At 44.9% G+C, this 11,214-nt stretch overlaps 1 protein-coding gene across 1 annotated transcript; it reads right to left on the bottom strand.

Moving 5' to 3' along the window:
* Window positions 1–7,846: 7,846 nt before the first annotated feature.
* lsm6 (LSM6 homolog, U6 small nuclear RNA and mRNA degradation associated) lies at window positions 7,847–9,771 on the bottom strand. Its single transcript, XM_029749719.1, has 4 exons — window positions 9,684–9,771; window positions 9,145–9,246; window positions 8,560–8,673; window positions 7,847–8,043 (listed from the first exon to the last, which is right to left on the bottom strand). Exons 2-4 carry the CDS (start codon window positions 9,236–9,238, stop codon window positions 8,009–8,011), a joined length of 243 nt encoding a protein of 80 aa, XP_029605579.1. The 5' UTR covers window positions 9,239–9,246; window positions 9,684–9,771; the 3' UTR covers window positions 7,847–8,008.
* Between the last annotated feature and the right edge of the window lie 1,443 nt (window positions 9,772–11,214).

The following is an 11,214-nucleotide window of genomic DNA, read 5'->3' as shown; positions in this document are numbered from 1 at the left end:
TATTCAAATGAGGAGGAGGGTGTTTATCTAAATTGCTCATGGCCTTGAAATGAAACCTTCCATGTCCTGTACAGTTCCATTAAACTACCACTATTCAACATGAGAGCAGTCAGATCGCTGAAGAGGAGTCATTTCACAACGATCTAAGACTATGCTGGGTTCCAAAATCAGACCCTGAAAAGAACACTTTGATGGAGAAAGTAAAAGAAAGAATGCTCAGATACTGAGAGTGAGTTTTAACCTTCGATCTTGCCTCTCCCTCCAGTAGAGGTCAAGGGTCATCCAATGATTCCTGATCGCACAGCCAATGTCCCCTGAACCCCTCTTCCTCGACGGCTCGCCCAGTGACACCACACAGCAGACACACTCACACACACTACACTTCACACACTACACACACTACACACACACTACACACACACTACACACACTAAACACACTACATACACTCACACACATTACACACACTACACACACTACACACACCCTACACACACACTACACACACTAAACACACTAAACACACTTTACACACACTACACACACACTACACACACTAAACACACTACACACACTAAACACATTATACACACACTACACACACTACAGCCGTTTACTTCGAGTAGGGAAAGAACAACAAAAGACTCTTGCGTCCGTCAAACAATTCCATTACCATGTTGGGCGCTTGCCAGCGACACTCTGCATTACCTTCGGCGGCGGACAAATTGGCACTCGGAAGCGTGTTCTAATGGAGGCTAATTGCCTGAGAGCAGGGTTAGCTTGTGTTTCATGCAAATTGCAAATCTCCAAATGCAACCGGGAGAGACTGGTGGTGGACAGAACAGGATATATTGTACCGTTGTATTCCGAATGGAAAGAGGAGAAAGGAGAGGAAGACATAACCTATGTACTGTTTGACAAGGCTACCACAACACTGTTACTCAGATGTACTGTTAAGTGGGGTTAGTTTGGGTTTCATGGAAATCTCAGAATGCACAGCTAGGGAGACTGGTGGGCAACAGGACAGTGCAGGACAGGACAGGACAGGACAAGATAGGACTGGAATATGACACTAGCATGATCAATGCAAAGAGGATATGATGGAAATCACAGGAGGCTGGTGCACCTTAATTGGGGAGGGCGGGCTCGTGTTAATGACTGGAGCGGAATTAATGGAATGGTATCAAATACATCAAACACATGGTTTCCATGCCGTTCCTTTTGCTCAGTTACGGCCATTATTATGAGCCGTCCTCCCCTCAGCAGCCTCCACTGATATAACTACAAACAGTACAGATGCCACTGTTACTCAGATGTACTGTTAAGACCTTCCCTTTAAATGTATTAGCAGCGCAGGTGTGAATGCCACTTTAGAGGGTTTGGGGGGACGTTAAATGGTGCTGCGCAGGGTGGTGCTCGGAGCAGTAGGAAGTGGGCCGGCCAGGTGCAGCGGTGCGACGCCTTAACCGACCCCCCACCACCACGTGTCCCAGTTCCGTGGGCAGGGCATGGTGCAGCTCGTTAACTCAGGCTCGTTAGGACAGACTAATGACGTCTAAGCACACATATGAGGGGTTCACACACACACATAGTAGCCTACACATGGTGTCTGACTCTAACCTTACACATGGTGTCTGACTCTAACCCTACACATGGTGTCCGACTCTAACCCTACACATGGTGTCTGACTCTAACCCTACACATGGTGTCTGACTCTAACCCTACACACGGTGTCCGACTCTAACCCTACACATGGTGTCTGACTCTAACCCAACACATGGTGTCTGACTCTAACCCTACACATGGTGTCTGACTCTAACCCTACACACGGTGTCCGACTCTAACCCTACACCCTACACATGGTGTCCGACTCTAACCCTACACATGGTGTCTGACTCTAACCCAACATATGGTGTCTGACTCTAACCCTACACATGGTGTCTGACTCTAACCCGACACCCTACACATGGTGTCTGACTCTAACCCTACACATGGTGTCGGCCTCTAACCCTACACATGGTGTCTGACTCTAACCAGCAGGGCAGTGGGCTACATATGTAGTGCAGTGTTTCCCAGATGGTGGGTCACAACTCAAGACATAGGCTTTGTTTACCGTTTGGCTCATAGCACAACACGGTTTGATTACTACCATATATGGACTAACAGTGGTCTGTGCACTGTAGGCCCTTTAGGGTGAACAACAGTGGGAGCATGTATGTCAGTGTAGTGCATTGTGGGTATATGCCCCATGGCCCCATGGCCTTCTCCCGAAGTGTACCTTCTCTCCTCACCCTCCTCACCCTGCCCAGACCAGCTTCACACTGTTGCCATTTGGGGCCAAGATAAATCACAGCACCCCTGCCCTGGGGCTCGGAATAGCTCCTCTCAGATAAGAAGGTCAGAGGTCACATTCCTGACCAAGGTTGACTGTGTGTATGGCTATGCTAGCTGCAGGGCTAAATTAAGAGGTTTGGGGTGGCGGGATGGCGGGTCCAGGGTCTCGGCTTCCGACTCAATCAGAGTCAAAACACTACTGGAACTTGAGCTTGGTGTTCTGAAGTACTTGAGTTTGGTGTCTGCTTTTGGAGTGGGACTTCCTCATGTAATAAATATTAAGGTTTAACATTGTGTTGTGAAAAAAATCCATGTGTATTGCTAACATTCTAAACCACCTTAATGTGTCAAACATTTACGTGAACTATTTGATTTTATAAAGAAACAGCATGTTGGGAAGAGCATGGCCTTCAGCAAGTATGGTTGACTAACACTAACACAGCCTGTATAAGGACTGCATTTTCCCTGAACTTGGAAACTGGATCTGAGGTGTTTGTTCCAGTGTAACCTTTAACCTCTGACTGCCTGACCCTGGAGTGGAATGGGAGACGAGAGAGAAGCCCCGTGTGGGAGGTGGTCATCATTTACACATGACAGGCAGGCAGTTAGGGGTTAAGATGGGGGGGGGGGGGGGGGGGGGGGGGGGTAGTGGTTAAAGACAGGTCAAGTTCACACAGGACAAAGCCCAGATCCCTTTCCCATGCCTTAGGGTTGTTTTTCACCACACACACACACACACACACACACACACACACACACACACACACACACACACACACACACACACACACACACTCACATTCAAACACACTCTCACACACATATTCTCACCTTGATGGTGTTGTGTGCAGTATTTAAATCATACATTGTGATGTATACGACTTACATCAACAAAACAAAACAGGCCTTTAATTCAGACATCCACAAATGTTGCAAACAAAAACAACACATGAAATGTGAAAAGTCACTAACACCTCCTTGCCCAATTTGAGGACAGGTATCCAGGCAGCATAACCTGAACAAAGTGATGCCAGGTTATCCTTATGGGTTTCTATGGTTGTCCTGGTCTATTTGATCCTGACGATAGACAGTGCTGCAGTGTGATCAGTCAGGGTCATGCTATCGCCCTGTCTCTCTCTCTCTCTCTCTCTCTCTCTCTCTCTCTCTCTCTCATGTAGTTATAGGCTTTGGCAGCTGGTGGTGCTGTAAGACTTGGACTCCTCTAATGGCTCCTCAGTAACAAGGTTAGTGTGATAGAGAGAGAGAGAGAGAGAGAGAGAGAGAGAGAGAGAGAGTGTGACAGAGAGAGAGAGTGACCAAGAGAGAGAGTGTGACAGAGAGAGAGAAAGAGTGTGACAGAGAGCGAAAGTGTGACAGAGAGAGAGAATGACAGCGAGAGAGAGAGTGTGTGACAGAGAGTGTGACAGAGAGAGAGAGAGAGAGAGAGAGAGAGAGAGAGAGAGAGAGTGTGTGTGTGTGTGTGTGTGTGTGTGTGTGTGTGTGTGTGTGTGTGTGTGTGTGTTCACCGCTGCAGCACCCTTTGATAGGCAAGGTGGAGAGAATAGGTGTGTTTGATACAAAACCCCAATGCAGACGCACACTGAGAGAGGACTGACATGTTATCATTCAACTCTTTCTTCTAGGGGTTACAAAGGGAAATGTGCAGTTGTAAAAGTAGACTGCCTGAAACCAATACATATACATATATACTCCCAGACACACACTGCTAGACACATACACACACACTGCTAGACACATAAACACACACACACTGCTAGACACATTCACGCACACTGCTAGCCACATACACACACACACACACACTGCTAGACACATACACACACTGCTAGACACACACACACACTGCTAGACACATACACACACTGCTAGATACATACATACACACACTGCTAGACACATACATACACACACTGCTAGACACATACACACACACTGCTAGACACATACACACACACTGCTAGACACATTCACACACACTGCTAGACACATACACACACACTGCTAGACACATACACACACACTGCTAGACACATACACACACACTGCTAGACACATACACACACACACACTGCTAGACACATTCACACACACACTGCTAGACACATACACACACACACTGCTAGACACATACACACACACACTGCTAGACACATACACACACTGCTAGACACATACACACACTGCTAGACACATACACACACACACTGCTAGACACATACACACACTGCTAGACACATACACACACACACTGCTAGACACATTCACACACACACTGCTAGACACATTCACACACACACACACTGCTAGACACATACACACACACTGCTAGACACATACACACACACTGCTAGACACATACACACACACACTGCTAGACACATACACACACTGCTAGACACATACACACACACATACACACACACTGCTAGACACATACACACACTGCTAGACACATACACACACACACTGCTAGACACATTCACACACACACTGCTAGACACATACACACACACTGCTAGACACACACACACTGCTAGACACATTCACGCACACTGCTAGCCACATACACACACACACTGCTAGACACATTCACGCACACTGCTAGACACATACACACACACACTGCTAGACACACACACACACTGCTAGACACATACACACACACACACACTGCTAGACACATACACACACACACACACTGCTAGACACATACATACACACACTGCTAGACACATACATACACACACTGCTAGACACATACACACACACTGCTAGACACATACACACACACACTGCTAGACACATTCACACACACTGCTAGACACATACACACACACACTGCTAGACACATACACACACACTGCTAGACACATACACACACTGCTAGACACATACACACACACACTGCTAGACACATACACACACTGCTAGACACATACACACACACACTGCTAGACACATTCACACACACACTGCTAGACACATTCACACACACACTGCTAGACACATACACACACACACACTGCTAGACACATACACACACACTGCTAGACACATACACACACACTGCTAGACACATACACACACACACTGCTAGACACATACACACACACTGCTAGACACATACACACACTGCTAGACACATACACACACACACTGCTAGACACATACACACACTGCTAGACACATACACACACACACTGCTAGACACATTCACACACACACTGCTAGACACATACACACACACTGCTAGACACATACACACACACACTGCTAGACACATACACACACACTGCTAGACACATTCACGCACACTGCTAGACACATACACACACACACACACACACTGCTAGACACACACACACACTGCTAGACACACACACACACACTGCTAGACACATACACACACACACACACTGCTAGACACATACATACACACACTGCTAGACACATACATACACACACTGCTAGACACATACACACACACTGCTAGACACATACACACACACACTGCTAGACACATTCACACACACTGCTAGACACATACACACACACACTGCTAGACACATACACACACTGCTAGACACATACACACACACTGCTAGACACATACACACACACTGCTAGACACATACACACACACTGCTAGACACATACACACACACACTGCTAGACACATACACACACACTGCTAGACACATACACACACACACTGCTAGACACATACACACACACACACTGCTAGACACATACACACACGCTGCTAGACACATACACACACACACACTGCTAGACACATACACACACTGCTAGACACATACACACACACTGCTAGACACATTCACACACACTGCGTTAGGGCAGCGTACTCGGGAGTGTGTGTCTGAACAGTCCGGGCCAATAGCAGTACAATAGTGAGGTCTGCCACCAGGTCATTGCTGTGAACAGGATTAATTGGGCTTCCTGCGAGGCCGCACAGCCAGCAGCTCCGTTATGATTCCACTAGGTAAATATTTGCCTGCGCTAACCTCGCTAGCTGCCGTAACGATTCTACGTGTGTGTCTGTGTCAATGTGTGTGTGCGTGAAAGAGAGTGTGTGTGTCTGTCAGTGTGTCTGTATCAGTGTGTGCGTCTGTGTGTTCTGCAGCGAGCCCCCGTCTCTCCCCTCTCACTCGCTCCAGTCGCGGCTCGGCGGAGGGAGTTTGATCAATAACGCGTCCTTCATCCTGAAGTCAGACCTGACCTTGGCAGCCTTTTGTCTCCTAGCAGAGGCCAGAGTGCGCATGTACAGGGTGGAAAACAAGGCCCTGCAAGGTCTCCCTCCCCCCCAAACCAGCACAAGCAGTCGAATCCTAATGAATCATATATTCATTACGTCCTTCTCAGCATAATGAACCGACGTCACGTTTGGTTTGAACCCATTGGCTAAATTACTAGTAAAGATGACCTAAGTGGGTTAAACATCCACATCTTTGCATACGTTATGCATGGTGTTTCAGGAGGTAGGCAGCAGGAATCAGCTGAGGGGAGGATAAAGAGACAACTTATTGAGAACAAAAGCATCTATCCATCTTGTAGTTACGAGGGGTTCATGTGTTTGAGGAGTAAAGAAACCTGTGTGTGAGTGTGCTGAAAAAGAGATACTTTGTGTGCGGGTAGTGAGAAATCCAATCACCTGCCACACTAGACAAACACCAACAGGCTGTATCACATTCAGTAATCACACCTCCCATTAACCATCTATCCACTACCAGAGGCAAACGGGTAGCTACTATGACAGATCTGTTTACATGTTAATAGAATCTGACAGAGCCTGTAGGTGGGACCATTAGTATACAGGCATCACTGTTTTGTTTCTCCATAATGGCTGGTTTTGATTGGTAATTGAGAAAATGCCAGAAGTCAATTGGCCATGCTCAGACTCCACCCACACATTAAACCAATCATGATTAAGACTTATAACGTATAGACTGATAGTGATGAACGCAGCCCTTCGGGTCAGTGTATCCTGTATAATCTGTCTCATAACATTGAAGGAGAATGAGACATAAGTTATGTGAATGAATGCCTTGCCGTACGCCCAGTGCTTTATGGTCTCTATGTTATTGGAAGCTGGCAGAGCTCAAGAGGCCACAGTGAATTACTAGATTGAAGCTGAAATAAACTCCCCATCAGTATGGCTTTAAGCGTCGCCATCATATAGGACTGACTGGAGAATATTATCTAGAAGAATCACGGCTCATGTTCAACCAGCCTCCACAGGTCAGTAAGGAACCAAGGAAGGAAAGACTATATTCCTTCAATATAAAATGAAATTTCTTCAATACTCAAGTAGGGGAGTATACAGATGTACTATATACTGATACTTCAATATAAGTATACAATATATGTGCATAATCTATTACAATTATGTTACGGTCATCATTAGACAAAAGAAAGGCAAACTTTTGCACTAAATTTAGGTGGGGAAACACAGACTCTAGGAACAAAATTAAACTTCCAAAAACATTTATTGGATTGTGCTCCTTTTTACAAAAAACTAAACACTCTTCAGCTCAGAGACATTAAACAATTCGAAAAACAATGTTCTCATATAACAATCAACTGGAACAACATCAGGGATAATAAAAAAAAAAAGGACAAATCCTCTGCATCACATCTTCCTCTTCTGGGTGCTGATGTATAACACTAAGGAAGGAAATAGAAAATAATTAGTACAGACAAGAAAGGTGAAAACTTAAAATGGCATGTAGATACAAAACCAGATAGTATTATGCGAGATATCGCGCTGATTCTGTAACTACTAAGAGGGTGAAGCGCGAGGCTAAACTTCGTGCTCATCTTGCAATATCTACGGTACATCCTGCTGTCTGTGGCAACGTCATCTATCGGAAAGTCTCAGTTAATTACGAGTCATATCTACCGTGTTCACGTGCTAGTGGGAACTAGGAAACTGACATTTCCGACTTGTTAACTGGTTGAAGTTATACACATGCCGCGTTCAACCAGTTAGCAAGTCGGAAATTTCACTTTCATAGTTCCGACTAGCACGTGAAATCGGCAATCATCAAAAATAAGTAATTACTAAAATAAATGGGAAGGAGTAATACACCATTCTCCATAGCTATTCAATATCATGTTGACTTCTACACAAGTGCCACCAAGTAGTTAGAAAAAACAAGCGTCTGGTTCTGGAGCGCTTACCGTTGTTTCCTCTCAGGAAGGCGTCGCCGTACTTGTTCTTCAGCTGCCCGTTGACATACTCCTCTGTCTGCTCCACTGCAATGTTCATATAGCCATCCAGACAGGCTAGGACACCTATAGAAAAGGCACAAACTAATATCAATGGCACAGACAGACACAGTCTATGGCCAATGCATCTGAGGGGTTCATGCGTTTCAGATCAGGCATAGAAGTCAAATTGTGTGTGGAGTAATGATAGCACCAATAGTACTGTAACACAAACAAAACTTTAACATTTGCTGCTACTCTTATTTACGTTACTCTTATTATCCATCCTGATGCCTAGTCACTTTACCGCCTTCATGTACATATCTACTTCAAATACCTCATACCTCTGCACATTGATCTGGTACTCCCTGCATATAGTGTTATTCTTGTATTATTAATTGTTTATGCTGCATTGTTGGGAAGGGCTCGTAAACAAGCGTTTCACGGTAAAGTCGACACAGCATGTGACAAATACAATTCAGTTGTTGGTTAACAGGCAGTCTAGAAATATCACATACTGGCCAACTAGGTGATGACTTATACAAGGTGCAGTGTTACCTCTGTAATCCACTCCAGAGTTGAGCTTGACCACAACTGGTCTGCCAATGATCTGCTTCAGAAAGTCACTGGGGGTCTGCTTTCTGAGACTCATGATTCTGCCTGGAAGAGGGACATAGAGGAACAATAACTATTTATCATTTTGTATGATTCAAAATGCATAGGCAACGTTGCATCATATCTGTATCTTACTAACATGAAGATGCTGGCTAGCTGTATTAACAGGATGCACATTATGAAAAATTCAAACTTGCAATTAGGAGGCTAACTAGCTTGCTAATGAACAGGTAGCTAGCTAGTTAGCTTATCAGCAAAACACAGAAGTGACTGCGCTGGCTAAGGGTAATGTGGCTAACAGGCCTAGCTATTAGTTAGCCTGCTGAAAAGCTACATTGAATCAGTCTTCATAGACAAAAATGCGTATGCTAGTAGCATAACATTTCACGGTACTGGAAATAGAATTACGTATCAAATCGTTACTTAGCTATGTTAGGCATCTACCGAAATAGCGTTAGCTTGTTAGCAATCTAGCTACCCACCTGTACTTCACGTACGTAGCTAGAACAATTTCTGTTGTGTTTTGGCTGTGAGAACAGCAGCCAATCAGCTGCTTTTACTGGGCTCTGGTGTTACGGTATGCATTAAAGGACAAACATCTATCTTCAAAACCGCGTTTCGGATTTCTCACTATTCTATCATATTTAAAATATTTTTTGAAAATTCTCATAAAATAATTATATGAATAGGTGGATATTTTATTATATGTATGAGTGAGATAATGTGAAAGCTTTTATTAATTTGCATGCATTAAACAGTCTACTAGGCCTTCTGTCTAATCTGCATATCAGCAATAAATTATTTTGAAATACAGGCTTAAAGTTTTTTTTACTGTCATTTGAACCACTTCATGGAGACAGCACTATTATGTAGATACATTATATATAGTCTAAATATCTGTATTTACATTGCATTACCTTGTAGTACTATGCCCCGTGATAATGACCGTCTGACATGCAGGGCATTATGCTTTCATTGCCACTTATAGCCACTTCATTAAAAATGCATGAGCATATTAGCTGCAACCACTAACCACTATTTGATTCATGCACATCCATTTTATCTCACCATCACCAATAGAATAATGCTGATCATAGGATGGTGCAATACACTCAGAATTGTTCTCATGGAAGCGGAGGATTCCCATTCTGTTGATAATGTTTTCAGATCCCTGTGATTTTTTTCCTGTATAAGGTACATTATCACTCACCAAGATAAAGTATGTCATCTGATAACCCAGAGATGTTGGGGTGTGAGTCGTGACCCAAAAACCACACAGGTTTGGAGGTATATGAGAAATGAGTTTGGGAGAAGAAGAAGAAGGATGGGGGTATATGGTGGGGAAAGCAGGAGGAGGAGAGAGAGCGTTGGGCTCTGTGTGTGTGTGTGTGTATTGGGAGAGATGCAGAGGAGAGAGCATGGGCTGTGTGTATGTGTGTGTGTGTGTGTGTGTGTGTGTGTGTGTGTGTATTGGGAGAGAGGCAGAGGAGAGAGCATGGGCTGTGTGAATGTGTGTGTGTGTGTGTGTCTGTGTGTGTGTGTGTGTGTGTGTGTGTGTATTGGGAGAGATGCAGAGGAGAGAGCATGGGCTGTGTGTATGTGTGTGTGTGTGTGTGTGTGTGTGTGTGTGTGTGTGTGTGTGTGTGTGTGTGTGTATTGGGAGAGAGGCAGAGGAGAGAGCATGGGCTGTGTGAATGTGTGTGTGTGTGTGTGTGTGTGTGTGTGTGTGTGTGTATATGTGCGTGTGTATTGGGAGAGAGGCAGAGGAGAGCGCATGGGCTGTGTGAATGTGTGTGTGTGTGTGTGTGTGTGTGTGTGTGTGTGTGTGTGTGTGTGTGTGTGTGTGTGTGTGTGTGTGTGTGTGTGTGTGTGTCTGTGTCTGTGTGTGTGTGTGTGTGTGTGTGTGTGTGTATGTGTGTGTGTGTGTGTGTGTGTGTGTGTGTGTATGTGCGTGTGTGTATTGGGAGAGAGGCAGAGGAGAGAGCATGGGCTGTGTGTATGTGTGTGTGTGTG

The sequence above is a fragment of the Salmo trutta genome, chromosome 4 (genome assembly GCF_901001165.1).
Source record: "Salmo trutta chromosome 4, fSalTru1.1, whole genome shotgun sequence".
NCBI classification, from domain to species: domain Eukaryota; kingdom Metazoa; phylum Chordata; class Actinopteri; order Salmoniformes; family Salmonidae; genus Salmo; species Salmo trutta.
Note: the sequence above shows the minus strand (reverse complement) of the source record. Positions and strands in the feature narration are given on the sequence as shown.

Excerpts from the sequence above, each read along its gene's own strand:
- lsm6 (XM_029749719.1), bottom strand. The coding sequence starts at position 9,238 with ATGAGTCTCAGAAAGCAGACCCCCAGTGACTTTCTGAAGCAGATCATT. Across the intron at positions 8,674-9,144 it reads CTCTGGAGTGGATTACAGAG|GTGTCCTAGCCTGTCTGGAT; the intron begins GTAACACTGCAC and ends CCTTTTCTATAG. Across the intron at positions 8,044-8,559 it reads CTTCCTGAGAGGAAACAACG|TGTTATACATCAGCACCCAG; the intron begins GTAAGCGCTCCA and ends TTCCTTCCTTAG.